This window comes from Eumetopias jubatus, unplaced genomic scaffold (assembly GCF_037043125.1).
Source record: "Eumetopias jubatus isolate StellerSeaLion01/CBP00866 unplaced genomic scaffold, mEumJub1_p1.0 scaffold_105, whole genome shotgun sequence".
In the NCBI taxonomy this organism is placed as follows: Eukaryota; Metazoa; Chordata; class Mammalia; order Carnivora; family Otariidae; genus Eumetopias; species Eumetopias jubatus.
In genome coordinates, this window is record NW_028274911.1 from 358,543 (window position 1) to 373,089 (window position 14,547).

At 51.4% G+C, this 14,547-nt stretch overlaps 1 protein-coding gene across 1 annotated transcript; it reads left to right on the forward strand.

Annotated features, from left to right (window-relative positions):
* The first annotated feature begins 10,885 nt into the window (after positions 1-10,885).
* LOC148161645 (testis-specific Y-encoded protein 3-like) lies at positions 10,886-13,648 on the forward strand. The gene is made up of 6 exons (XM_088020675.1): positions 10,886-11,116; positions 11,719-12,012; positions 12,728-12,805; positions 12,945-13,056; positions 13,155-13,300; positions 13,394-13,648. The coding sequence occupies exons 1-6, from the start codon at positions 10,886-10,888 to the stop codon at positions 13,556-13,558; spliced, it is 1,026 nt and encodes a 341-aa protein (XP_087876801.1). The 3' UTR covers positions 13,559-13,648.
* The last annotated feature ends 899 nt before the right edge of the window (positions 13,649-14,547 follow it).

Sequence of the window (14,547 nt, forward strand, 5' to 3'; positions counted from 1 at the left end):
CTCTCATGCTCTCTCTATCTCATGCTCTCTCTCAAATAAAATAAATAAATAAAATCTTAAAAAAAAAAGAAAGAACCAAATAGAAATCCCAGAGCTGAACAGTACAGTAACTGTAAAAGCAAAATCCGTTAAAGAGAGAGGTGCAATAGCAGAGCTCAGCAGGCAGCAGAATCAGCAAACTGGAAGTTAGGTCAACTGAAATTAGTCCGAGAAACAGAAAGAAGAATGAATACAATCAGGAGCGCTTAAGACACTTCTAGGATACCGGGAAGCATACCCTCATACACACAATGAGAGTTAAAGGGGAAGTGAAAGAGAAAGATGCCCCCCCAAAAGTTTTTTTGGAAGAAATAGCCAAAAAATTTGTCACAGTTGAGAAACACCATTCATCTACACATCGAATGAACTGAAAGAACTTTAGTTATGATAAACTCAAAGTCTATCCTTCAAAATAAAGAGATTTTTTAATCTCTAGATAAACAAAAGCTGAAGATGGTGACAAATGGTAATGAGATTAAGCATTTGATCATTTCATTAACATATTCAAATGTTGAATATTTTGTGTTGTACACCTGAAAACAATATTGTATGTCAAACACAGTCCAATAAAAAAATAAAATAAAATAACAAATTTAATGCAAAAGAGAGCAGACACCCACTACAAAAAATGAAAATGACGATTCTGAGACAGAAATGAAAGGATATCACTCAGCAATTCAAAGCCATACAAAGAAATAAACAATAATAAAGATAGCTACACAAGATAAATTATAAAGTTGGGATCCTTTGTTCACAATGTAATACCACTTAAATGTCTCAGGTAAGAGACACACTTGAATAGCACAGTTCCACGATATTTTCAGTGTTTTCCCAAGTTTTGGAAATTGTAAGTGAGAAAAGGCAGTCCTAACTCTCTCCATGGTAGTAGAATGAGCATTCAATATCACTACACAAATGCTGGAAACAGTCCCGTCAGAAGTTAACAGTTCAGTCTCAGATGTGCTCCAATATCACCATGCCAAGAATATGCTAGTAGCCTAGCAGGGAGAACCTTGTGCAACCGTTGGTGACAAAAATGCAGTTTCCATATTAATTGGGTGAGATAAATCGTGTCCAATTTATACCTTTTAAAAGACAAGATAATCACACTCCACTGGCCATTTTGTTGGACTGACTTATCCCCAGGATTGGGAAAATGGTTTAATGAGGTGTGGAAAACTCGATTTGAATTTGTTCTTTCCTGCTTGGTTCTTCTTGTTCTAATCTATATTCTTCTCTTCCTTTACAGTTCTCTTGCCACTCAGCTGTTTCCCAAAACTTCTCTCCACAGTCATCAACTGGATTTTTTAATATGTAGGCTTCACATGAAGTTTCAGTTAGGAGAAATTTTGGAGATCAGAATACACCACCCCAAAATGTACCATCCTGGCATGCGAGTTATCTTGAGTTGAAGGCAATGGAGGAAAGGGAGACACAGTATGGATTCTCTGCCCTCTCCCTACCTGCCTGAAAACAGATCCTTAAGTCGGCTTTGTGATCCTGCCCCTGCCACTCCATCGCACTTACCTCTGCAGAAGAGTTAGCACTGAAAAAGAGTCTATGTAGACAAACCTTACTAATGAGCCCTTATCTATCACAAGTTAACTCCTGTATTTGCCTTCCCACAGTCGGCCACCGTTTGAAGCTCAAAGTCCCTTTCCTTTGTCTTGTCGCTTTTCTTTAAATCGGATCCTCTTTTGCCCTAATGGTGTATAAAAGCCTCCAAGCTTTGTTGATTTGTTGTTGTTTTATTTTGTTTGGGTGGAGGGTTTCCTCTTCCCTCTCTGAAGCTCCCCCAAATAAGGTGAAACCTTGTATATTAAGTAAATTTACATGCCTTTTCTCCGTTAAAGGGTCTCCTGTCAGTTGGTTTTTTAGGCCCAGACATTGAACAACAAGAGGATAGAGAAAACATTTTCCTCTCCTACAGGATTAGCCAGCCAATCCCATTAAACTAATTAGTCTGACAAAACGGTTCAAAGTATCAGATACTTTGTCACCCAGAATCTTACTTCCTGTAAGTATCTGATTAGGAGTATCTGGTGGAGGTTGTTTACCATCTCTCCCTTGCCACTTTATTTCATGCTCTCTTTCCTACTGGAAATAATCATTAGTGCCTTCAACTCTAAAATCATTAGGGAACAAATTTCAGGAAACTCATCTTCAAGTCTCTGTTCCTCTATATTTACCCTCTTTACCCAAATCTGTATTAGTCACAGTTCTTCAGGGATACAGTGCTTGTAGAATGTGTCTAGAGAAACAAAGAGGGTACGGGGAAAGAGAAAGAGAGTAGGGGTGTGGGTGAGAGAGAGAGGGGGGCGGAGAGAGAGATTTTAAGGAATTGGTTCACATGATTGTAGAGGCTAGCAAGACTGAAACCTATGGGGGGCGCCTGGGTGGCTCAGTCATTAACCTCTGCCTTCGGCTCAGGTCATGATCCCAGGGCCCTGGGATCGAGCCCCGCATTGGGCTCCCTGCTCCACGGGAAGCCTGCTTCTCCCTCTACCACTCCCCCTGCTTGTGTTCCCTCTCTCGCTGTGTCTCTCTCTGTCAAATAAATAAAGAAAATCTTTAAAAAAAAAAAGACTGAAATCTATGGGCAGGCTGGAGACTGAGAAAAGTGCCAATGTTGTCAAGGTCTTGAGTTCCAAGGTAGCCTGGAGGTAGAATGCCTTCTTCCCTGTGGGACCTCGGCTTTTTTTTTTTTTAAGATTTTATTTATTTATTCATGAGAGACAGAGAGAGAGAGAGAAGCAGAGGGAGAAGCAGGCTGCCCGCTGAGCAGGGAGCCCGATGCGGGACTCAATCCCAGGACCCTGGGATCATGACCCGAGGCGAAGGCAGACGCTCAACCATCGATACCACACAGGCGCCCGAACCTCAGCTTTTTATCTTAAAGCTTTCAACTGACTAAAGGAAACCCACTCATTTTATGGGTGATGATATGGTTTATTCATAGTCTACTGAAGTAAATGTTAACCATATCTAAAACATTCCTTCACAGCAACATCTACGCTAGTGTTTGATCAAACAGCTGATACCATAGCCTACCCAACATGGCACATAAAATTAAGTTTATCTTGATAAGTGAGGTTTATGGGGGAGGTTGGCCAGGGAAGACGATTATGCTATGTGTACTAAAACCTGATTGGCAGAAGCAAGCCCAGCATGTGGACAGACTTGCCATCTTATGTATTGTATGGTCCACAGAGTAAGATGTCATGCATAAAGGTCATAACCTGCCTGTACCATTGTGAGGATTTTAGTGGACTTTAGTGGAATGGATAAGCTAAAGCCTCCCCTGATGGTTTTTCCACTTTCCACAGTAATTGTGCAGGTCCTGTATCAGGGACAGATTTTTCCATCTGTACTATGGCAGCCTATTATTCACTTTTAGTCCTGCTAATTGGACCTCACTGTACCGGAATTACTTCTACACAGCTGGGCAGGCCCTTTTGCAAAGAGTTCTTGGATTATACCCTTAAGGAGAGACTGGGCCTCAGAATAAAAAGACATGATTTCCTCCTCCAAATGAGAATGATCTTCTCCTTGACGATTCTGCCCTCCTGTCTCTTTTGTTTCACTGCTTTTCAGAGGGTCACTCTTTTCCCCGGGATCCTCCCCTCTGACTGTTTTCCCAGGAATTGGGCTCCTACCTCCTCTTCTGGATAGTATCCTGGAGAGAAGCTGCTATAAGTGTTAGAAGCAGCAATTCAGTCAGAGAGCCACCTTCTTCAGAGTTCAGAGAGGCAAGAATAAAAGCTCTGTTGCCTTTAGTCACTTTAAATAAGGCTTTAGCAACTCAGGCCAAGACTTGGGAGTCTTGGTATCGGTCTGTAGAGGGCCTAGAATGGTGAGGTCCCCAAAGCAGATGAGAACATGTTGCTTGCAAAGACAGCTCTCCCCAGCTGTGCTTAAAAAAGCAGAACTTTCTGTCTGTCTGTCTCTTGTCCTCCCTGTGTCTTTGCCCACCCCAGCATCTCTATTGTGGCAGTTCTTTTAAATGTCATTGCTGTTACCAGGCACAAAGATTTTAAGTTGTCTCCCACAACATTATGAATCACAGGCGTGCCAGTGGAGAGATCCTTCCTAATTCAGCGGATTATGCTTATGGGATCAGGTGCAGCCCACCTTGGTCCAGAAGCATGTATTCCTTCCCTTTTCTTGTTCTGTCTCACATATTTTAACAATTTTCAGGCCTGCTCAAGGGAGAACCCACATATGTGGGTTGACATCCTTCCCAGATTCCTCTCACTGTCAAAGTCAGTCCCAGTGCTGTGGGTTCACTCAACTACTGGCACTCCTAGTTTACCGGGCTAATCAAACACAGAGGAAGACCATGGCAATTAGGGTGCAGAACAGTGTGTGGCAGTGCCATACCAAATTCATGCAGAGGAGTTAAGTTTTATGTCCTGGCATCTTGACATTTCCAGATTAATCAGTCAACCAATTGGCCACTTACTGGATATACTCCATACCAATCACATACAAACAAAAAAATCCATCCTTACACTGGTTCTATCAGGGATTTGGGAGCTGATAGGGCCTCAAAATGAAGACAGCACAGAAGGAGCTATATTCAGGTGGTGTTTTGATAGGAAGGAAGTCCCTCATAGCCTGAGATTTTTCAGAGACAATGGTCTGGGCCATCATTCTGAAAGGAAATTCTTCAGGAGGAGAGAATCAGAGAGAGAGAGAGACAGCAAGCACTTATGTGTCTAGGTGATACAACTCAGAATCACAGCAGGGAAACTATAAGTCAGAGAGTTCCAAAGGGCAGCAGGACTTAGAAGGTTCTATAGCCCCAGGGCTTGTCTTACCTGTGCCTAGCAGATGGTGGGTGCAGTGTCATCAGGTAAGCAAAGCAGAGGACTTGTAATGACTAAAAATATTCTTGTTTGGCTGTATTTAAAACAATGGGACTTCGAGTTTGGCACCAGTGGCTTTGAGCTGTCTCTGCATGCTACGAACCAGTAAATAATGTAAGATCAATACACAGGGTTCATCTTTAACCCACTTTTGTAACACTATGTACCCCAAAATTGAACACAGGTATTCAAATTTTTGTACACAGATGTTCTTAGCAGAACAATTCACAAGTCAATAGGGGTAAGTGGAGATGATAAAAAATCTTTGAAACTACTAGAAAAAGACTAAATGTCAATGAAATATACATAATTTAATGGTGACTTTTATGTGAATTTCACTTAATTAAAAAAAACACTAAGTAGCTCTGTTCTTATCATATATATTAAGTTCAGAAGAAAGAGTTATTCCCAGACACAAGTTGATTCATTAGGAAGACATAACCATCATAAGTGTTGATGCACCTAATAATGAAGTTTCCAAGTATATAAAGTAAAAAAGTGCAGATTATATAAGGAAACTAGGTAAATGCACTCAGTAGATTTGAAATACTGCCATCTCAGCAAATAATAGGCCAAATATACACACTTAAAAAAGGTAATACACAAATTCTGAGCACCAGTGTTAACTACCTGGACTAGCTGACATTTATAAACCAATAAATCAAACCACAAAACATGCATTTCTTTTTTTGTAAGATTTTATTTATTTATTTGAGAGAGAGAAAGAAAGTGAGAGAGAGAACCCAAGAGGGGATAGGGTTAGAGGGGAAGCAGACTCCCTGCTGAGCAGAGAGCCCAATGTGGGACTCGATCCTGGGACTCCGGGATCATGACCTGAGCCGAAGGCAGTCGCTTAACCAACTGAGCTACCCAGGCACCCAAAATATGAATTTATTTCAAGATTTTTAAAACTCTGTAAACAATTTGAAGAGACTGAAATCTTGGAGCATATTTCTGACCATCATAGAATCATATGCGAAGTTAATAATAATAACATATTTCTGGAACAATGGAACACTGGAAATTAAGAATACTTATAAATAGGCCAGAGAATAAATCCCAAGAAAAAATGGAAAATATTGCTAACCAAATGATACTGATGATACATGTTAAAATTTGTTAGCTACAGGCAGAGCAATAATTAGAAAGAAATATGTATCTCTAAACACCTTAAAAAAGAAAAAAAGGCTAAAACCAATGACTTAAGTACTGTAAAAGATGAAAATATTTTCCTTTCATCCCTTTTACATTCTTTGGCTGGTGTAATACTTAAAGTGAAATAAAATATTTTACCAGCAGAAAAACATGCTGACAGAGCACCGCCCTTACTAGGAAGGGTCTGGGAGGAGGACTGGAAAAGGCAGACCACTTTTCACGGGAGCCTTGTTCTTTAGGGCAGGGCACACAGGCGGGGAAGGGTCCTGGAGAGCAGGGCCCTCGTGGCCTGGTGACTCCTGGTACCGCCGCGTTGACACCGCTTTGGGAACTTGGCCCAGTACCCTTGCTCCTGCAAGTGGGCCCCGCACTGCTGTGATGCGCTCCCATGCATGTGTCCGGTCAGGAGCACTGCAAAACCCATGTGTACCGGGAGGACTAAAGAGGAGGCCGTCCCTGGCGATCCCTGTGGACACATGCCCTCCTGCGCTTCACCACCCGCCCACAGGGGGCAGTTCCAAGGACGTGCGAGGGAAGGCAGGTGTGAGTGGTGGGCACTGTGGGTTTGTGAGTGGGCTGTGTGTGAGGGAGATCTGCGTTCGGGTGTGTGTGTGCGCACGTGCATGTGTGTGTGTGTGTGTGTGTGTGTGTGTGCTCGCATGTGCAGTCAGCTGAGCAGGCCTCTTTGCCGGGGATTGTGTATGTTTGTGCAGTGTGTATGTGTTTGCATGCACACATGTGTGTGTGGCAAGAGTGCATGCTTGTGGACCGGAGACCATGAGTCTTGGTGTGTGTATCGGGGCGGTGTGTTTACGGGTGCACGGGTATGTGTGTTTGCGAGGCCCTGTGTGCGTACCAGTGTGTAGGAACCCTGAGTATTTATGTGCTGTGTGTGTGTGTTTGCATGCCGACGTATGTGTTGATATGTGTGTCCAAGTGTGCATGCTTGAGTGCCACAGACCTTGTGCGTTGGTGGGTGTTGCCTGAGTGTGTGTTTGCACATGGACGGGTGTGGGGGGGTGACCATGTGCACATACCTGTGTGCAGACACCATGTGTGGTCCTATTTCATTTGTGTGCGTTTGTATGCGTGTGTATGTGTATGTGTGCGGCAATGTGTGAGTGCCTGTGTACCGGTTACAGTGTGTGCTTCCCAGTGTTAGGTGTGTGTGTGTGTCATGTGCACGGCCATGTGTGTTCCTGGCAAGTGTACATGCCTGTGTACTAGAGATCAAATGTGTTGGGTGTGTGTTTCCTGAGTGTGTCTTTGCCCACGTGCGGTGGTGTCTGTTTGTGTGGCCAAGTGTGCATGCCTGTGTGCGGGGACCATGTGTGTGTTGTGTTTGTTACCCAGTGCATGTGAATGTGTGTGTGCATGCGAGCGGAAACCTGCCTGGCTGTCTGGGCTAGGCCATGGGTGTATGGCGTGTATGTGTGTTTTCAGGCGCACCTCGGTGTGTGACTTTCTGCGGGGCTACGTATGTATGGACATGTGCCAGAGACCTTTCATGTGAGTGTTGAGTGTATGTGTGCTGGCATGCGCGAGGGTGTCTGTTGTGTGTCTCTGTGTTTGCAGGCCTTTGGGTGATTGTGTGTGTGTGTGTGCACACATCTGTAGCCACCTGTTCATGCCTCTGTGTTGGAGATTGTGTGCGTGGTTGGTGTGTGTGTGTTGCTTTAGCAAGTGTGTGTGTATTTGGGAGGTCATGTGAGCACACCTATGTCCTGAAAAAACGTATGGGTGTGTGTGCGTTGCATGTATGTGTGTTGGCACGAGCTCGTGTGCGGGTGTGCGTGTTTGAGGGTGCGGGACCAGAGGTGTATGCCTGTGTACTGAAGATTGTGTGTGTTCCTTGAGTGTCTGTGTGCTGTACAGGCCATGTGTGTGTGTGTGTGTGTGTGTGTGTGTGTGTGTGTGTGTGTATGTTGTTCCGGGGCCAATTGTGTATTCTTCTGTACTGGAGACCGTTCGTGTATGTTGTGGGTGTGGGGTTACATGTGCAAAAGTGTGCGTGTGTATTGGGAAGCTCACTGCAGATGCCTGTGAACCAGAGAATTTGTGTCGCGTGAGTGTGTGCGTGTGCGTGAGCACGTGCATATGTGTGTGTTGGAGCGGCTCAGTGTACATTCCTATGCGACACAGACCGTGTGTTTGTTACTTGTGGGTATCCTGAGGGCAGGTGTGTGTACATGTGTCTGCGTGAGAGCCAGTTGTGAATGGATGTGTGCCTAAGACCGTGTGTATTTGTTGTGCGTGTGTGTGTGTGACTTTTTGGGCGGAGGGGGGGTGTGTGTGCTAGTGCCAGGCCAAGCATGTATGGCTGTGCTGGAGACCTTTTGTGAGTGTTGTGCATGTGCTTGCAAGTGCAGCCGGGTGTGTTTGCATGGGCAAGTATGCATGCCTGTGAGCAGGACACGTGTGTTTGTGTCTTATGTGATCTCAGTGTGTGTCCATGCACAGGTGTGCGTGTGAGTGGACGTGTGCAGCCAACATGCATTCCTGGGGGCGCAGATTGTGTATTTCTGCACATGTGTGAGAGAGAGAGAGAGTGGTGCCTGTCTGCATGGGTTTGTGTCTGCGTGCGTGTGTGCGGCCATCTTCTATCTGCTGTGTCAAGCCCGGGAGTGTGGGTGTGTGTCCTATGTGTGTGTTTCCATGAGCTCGTGTCTGTGGTGCCTGTCTCCATGTGTTTCCAGGCACATGTGATTGTGAGTGTGATCGGCCACTGGCACATACCTGTGTGTCGAGACTGTATGCGTGTATGTTGTGTGTCCAAGCGTTTGCATGTGTATATGTGCGTGTGTAGGCCCCAGTCAGAAAAGGAGAGGGATTGCAAGATTTCCAGCTCTGCGGATTATGGAGAAATGGGCAAGAGGCCGAGGGTAGCCATGTCCCTCCGGACACACAGGCCTCGTGTGCATTCTGTGGTTCTTCAGGAATCTGTCTCACCTCTCGATGCATAGACACACAGGGGCCAAGGCAAGGAGGGAGGGGTTGGAGTTGTCAGGTGGGTGTGAGGCACACCACCCATCTGTGCTGATTGTACAGATGGTTTCAGGTGTGGGCAATAGCTAGGGGTTTCAGTCTCCTTCCCGGGCCGCACAACTCTTGTCGTGTGGTCCCTCTCACCTTCCCGCCCCGGCAAGGGCAATGCCAGAAGTCTGTCATTGCACAAATGTCACCTGGGACTGGGAGTGGACATGGACAGCATCCACATGAAGGGCAAACAGATAAAAACTGGGGTCCAAAGACCGTGGGTGCGCATATGAAATCCACTCTGGTGGAAATGCATGGAGACCCAGTCGGGCACTGTACCTGTAGATATGTGCACGCTTCTCCCGCGTGAGACAGGGGGAGGGGGGCTGTGTGAGAAACCCCTTTTTGTCGGTGATGCCTGGAGACAGGCTTCCATTGGCACCGGACCCACGGCCCCAAGCCTACTTTGCAGGCTCGAAACCACACTTGGGCATCTCTCACCACATTTGTGGGCCAGCTCTGGGGTTGTGATGGCCCGGCTTGATGTTCCACTCACGGTCGGACCCGGCGGACCGAGAGAGGGGAAGGCTAGGGAGGATGCATTCTCCTCTGCAGGCCAGACGAGCCGGGAACCCCTTCCCTGGGCATTTGTGCAGTTGGCAGAATGCAACGGAAGACAGTCCGTCGCTGGTGGTGCAGGCGTTCGTCCTGCCTGTCACCTGGGTGCCGTGCTCAGCCCCTTGCTGCCTGGCCTTCAAAGAGTGGGCACTGAGGTCACCAAAAGGGCAGACAGCATCCACCTGGCGGACAGCATCCCTCTGCCGTCCTCTCCACAGGGTTGGTACAGACTTCCTCTTCATAGACGGGCAACTGGGTCCCCTTTGCTGTATGCTCTTGGCTCCAGGAAAAGGCATGCGTCCCTCTGTCCTCCATGCCAAACACACTGTGTGTCTGTGTGACTGTGTGAGCGTGTGTTTGTGTGGGCCCTCAACCTGGCACGTTTTCAAGGGTCACCGGCCTGGCTGCCGGTCCCAGAGGGGGTGATGGCTTTGATTTCCTGGGAAAGGAGCTGCTCCGAGACTCATCTGCGTCTTCCTTCCTGAAGCCTTTAGGTTCCAGAGGCCGTGTGGCCAGAGGGGTCAGAGAAAGAGCGCCGGAAGCCAAAGTCAGAGAGGAGGACGGAGAGGAGAGCGTGAGGAAAGGACAGGCAGACCGGTGGACAGAGCGCTCTTCGTCGCTCGTCTTCTGACCAGCAAAGGGCATGCGCTGGGACAAACTGTAGCCGCACATTTCCGCCGAGCAGGCAGGCGGTTTCGGGGCCTCTGTCTCCTGGAATCGCACGATGAATACTCCAGGACCTGGGCTGACCATTTCCACGCACACTGGACCAGGCTTCCCGGTGGTGCACACAGTGTCCCGAGTCTCAGAGGAGTCTCTTCGGGAAGGGCGAGGGACAGCTTCGCATTGTTGGTAGAAAATCCAGGCAGAGGGCGCGCCCGACGAGGCCGCGGCAGGGGCGTGGGCGGGGTGGTGGGGTGCGGATGGTGTTGGGGGGCGGCGTGGGGGTGGGAGGGGAGGGGTCGGTGCAGGTGGGAGCCCGAGGCCCCCCCCGAGGAGGAGCACCGGCGGGCTCCCTTGCTGGATGGCTGTCTCCCTTGCTGGAAGGCTGTCTCCCGAGGGGGCGAGGGGCGGGGCCGGTGGCGGCCACGCCCACCACCGTGCGACTGGTGGGACCCGGGGGCCGGCCCGCGTCCTGGGCGTGCCTCAGGGACTCCATATCTCCAGGGCCGCACGGGTGCCCCGTCGACGTCGTCTCCTTGGACACCCGGCCCCAGGCCCTTGTGCGCATGCGTCCCAGAGTCCGGAAGCATCCGGCAAGAGACCGTTATCGGTCGCCGCCCCTGGGCGCCGGACGGAGCCCGACCTGCCGAGCCGCTTGCGGAGGCCTGCGCTCACAACTCCAGCCTTTCCCTCGCAGCTGCCCCAGCGAGGCAGGGTCCGGGGGTGGCGAGGCGGGCTTCGGGGGAGGCGGGGCGGTCCCCAGAATCCTGGACCTGCCTCAGTCGGGGAAGGGGCCGGTCACGAGGTGTCTGTGCCCGGGGATAGAGGCCCCCGGGGCGCGCCGGGGGCGCTGAAGGCCCTAGGTGTGGGGATGGCAGACGAGGCTGTGCGGGAAGGGGAGGAACGATGGGAGAGAGAGGATGCCATCCTGGTGGTGGAGCTGGTCCTAGTGGGGGCTGACCTGAGGTTGGTGCTGCAACTGGCCGTGTTGGAGGGGGAGGACGGAGAGGACGAGGAGGACACGGAGGAGGACACGGAGGAGGTAGACGAGGCTGACACGGAGGAGGAAGACGAGGCTAGGGAGGTTGAGGAGTCGGAGGAGGAGGGGGAGGGGGATGGTGAGGGAGAGGAGGCGGAGGAGGAGGGGGAGGAGGAGGAGGAGGGGGCTGAGGAGGCTGAGCAGGAGCCAAGGGAGGAGGAGAAGCCCGAGGAAGAGGAGGAGGTGGAGGGGCCTGAAGAGGCTGAGCAAGAGGAGGGGGAGGAACAGGCTGAGGAGCAGGCTGTTGTGGAAGAGGCTGAGGTGGAGGAGGCTAAGGAGGAGCATGTTGGAGAGGAGGTGGCTGAGGCAGAGGAGGCTGGGGAGTGCGAGGAGCCGGAGGAGGGAGAGGACGCTCAAGAGGCTGAGGAGGAGGCTGAGCACGAGGATCAGAGGGAGGAGGGCCAGAAGGAGGAAGAAGGGGCGCAGGAGCTGCAGGAGAAGCAGAAAGGGGAAGAACAGCCACAGGGGCGGCGGGGTCCGATCCCGTCCCCGCTCGAGGCTCTAGAGGCCTTGCAGTCAGAGCTGGAGCCCGAGAATAAACAAGCCAGCAGGTCCTCCTCTCGGCTCAGACTGAGCTATTGTCGGAGGCGGCAGCGTCACCTGGAACACCGAAGCGCCCTTATGCGGGGCATCCCTGGCTTCTGGGCCAAGGCTGTATCCTTGACGCTGTCATGGAGGAACCCGGATGTGGCCGGCCTGGAGCAAGAGGAACTGAAGGGAGGGGGCCGTTGAGTATCAAAATACATCGGTTGGAGAACCCCCCTCAACCCCAGCCACACCCCCGGCCGCACCGCAGTGTGGGGGCCACGCTCATGCCCTGGTGATCCCGACAGCCTCAACATCCTCGTTCTGGGGGTGGGGTGGGGCCTGTGGGCCTCAGAGTGCTCTTGATGTGGCAAGAGGCACTGGAAGACCAGTGGGGGAGTAGGAGCAGAGGTCCAGCTCAGAATTAGGAATTAGGAGCCGCTGCAGGGCTTCTTCTCACAAAACAGCTGCAGGCAAAGCTCAGGTTCCCCTCGGGGTAATGCAGCAGGCCAGTGGCTGTGAGTGCCCACCTGCTCAGCCTGAGGCAGGAACGTGTGCTTGTCCGGAGATGAGCTAGTTGTGTCTGGCCGTCAGCACAGGAGGATGAGCTGGGGAGGGGGGTGTGGGGCGGGAGGGGTGGTCTCTGAGCATGCACAGCTTCCTGTGTGAGTGCCGAGATCTGCAGCATCCCGTGTGGGGACCCAGCGGGCCTTGACACAGCCCGTGGGGAGGGAATGCAACCCGGGGAAGCAGAGGGGAGGCAGTGCCCGGCCGCTGTCCAGACTTGCTCTGCTGTTGTAGCTCTTTCATCTCCAGCCCTCGGAGGGTCCTTGACTCACAGCAGTTTGTGAACCACCCCCAGATGTCAGCCGTGATCAGTAAGGAAGATGAAGGCCTCCTTGGCTACATGACGGATTTGAAGGTGTGGCGTGGCAGACTGAGACCGGGGCGGGGGACGTGAGTGGGGAGCGTGCCGAAGTGATCCATCTCTGAAGTCAGGACGGGGAGGTTCTGCTGGACAGAGATTTCACCCCCGTCTCCCCCACTCTGCCACCCGGCAGGTGGAGGATCTCAGGTTTCCCCGTGATTGCCGCCAGATCCTGCTCTTCTTTCGCAAGAACCCCTACTTCCGGAATGAAGTCGTTGTGAAGGAGTATGTCCTCAGCGCTGCTGGTAAGAGGCCGCCGCCTGGATGGGCGGCCACAGGGACAGGAGGGGGGTCGAACCCGATTCTTTACCCGGTGCCTTCTCACATCCTTGTCTTCCGGCAGGGTACGGACCTTCTCATTCCACTCCCATCCAGTGGCACCAGGATTATGAACAGGAGGCCTACAGTCGCAGGGACCACAACACCAGTCTTAACTTCTTCAACTGGTTCTCTGACCCCAGCTTTGCCAGCTCTAGCAGGATAGCCGAGGTGGGGCCCTGTGACAAAGAGCGGGAAGGACCCTGCTGGGCTCCCCGGCTGCTTGGGATGGGCCTCTGAGCCCTGCCCCGTTTCCCCTGCCAGATCATCATCGACGACCTGTGGCCCAACCCCCTGCAGTACTACATGAGGAAGAAGGCCCCAGGAGAGGGAACCGAGAGGAGGACAGGTGAGGGACCCAGGGTGTGGATGCCGAAATGTGCGCCATGGGGCTCCGTGGAACCATGGCTCCACCAATGGAGAACCTGAGGCTCAGAGGAACTCTCCAACGCAGGGGCCCCGGGTCAAAAGGGCATCACCGTCAGAGAGGGAGATTGGACAAGTGCAGTGCCAAACGGCTTCTGCCTGGGGAATCTTGAGGCAGGCGGGGCCAGGCAGCATCCATGAGCAGAGCTGGAGAGGCAAAGGCGGGTCGGCAGCTGCACTTGGGGGAATTGTCATTCCGGGGCCATGAGCCCCAACCTCAGGTCTCCTAGCACCGCCTTACACTTAGGCCCACCAAAGTTGCCTCCCGTCATGCTTGGCAGAGACGTGTGGGTATCCTGGCGCAAAGGCTCACCCCGCCGCCCCGTCACCTTTCTGTGTTGGTCTGGACACCACCGTTGAACCCTTCATTTCCATAGGCAGCTCCTTTCCTCCCGCCCCCAGGCACGCCGAAAGCACTGGCCAGGGTGCACAGATTAGTTGAATACATGGGTGGAGGAAAGGTAAGGAGATCACAGTCAGCAGCAGGGAGTGGCATGGGAGAGGGACCGCCGTTCCCAGGGAGGGCCTTCAAACCCTGAAGCAACCTTACCTATGGCTCAGAGAAGGTACACACGGGTCTCCTCCTGTGTGCGTGTGTGTCTGTCTGCGTCTCGGTGTGTCTGACCCTCCCAGGGAGCATCAAGAATTTGAGATGAATATGAGGGAGCATCGCACTTGACCGAAGCCAGTCCAGAAGCTTCAGATGCTCAGGCCAGTTCCTCTGCACAGGAAGTAACCGAAGAGTGGTGCGGGGGCGAAACATGGGGCAGATTGAGGCCCCAGGAGCCCTGGAAAAACATTGAAAGGTTGATAAACAAGGTCAAGTGTGCTTTGTGTGTGTGCACGCGCGTGTGCGCTGGCGCTCGGGTGTGCGCGCTCCCCTTTGGGGATGGGGGTCGGGGGAGGGCCTGAGCACATCGGCCTCATGTGGGTGTTTGACTTCTCTGCCTGGGCATTGCCGGCCCGTGGAATGGCTCGGCCTGTATGCTTGC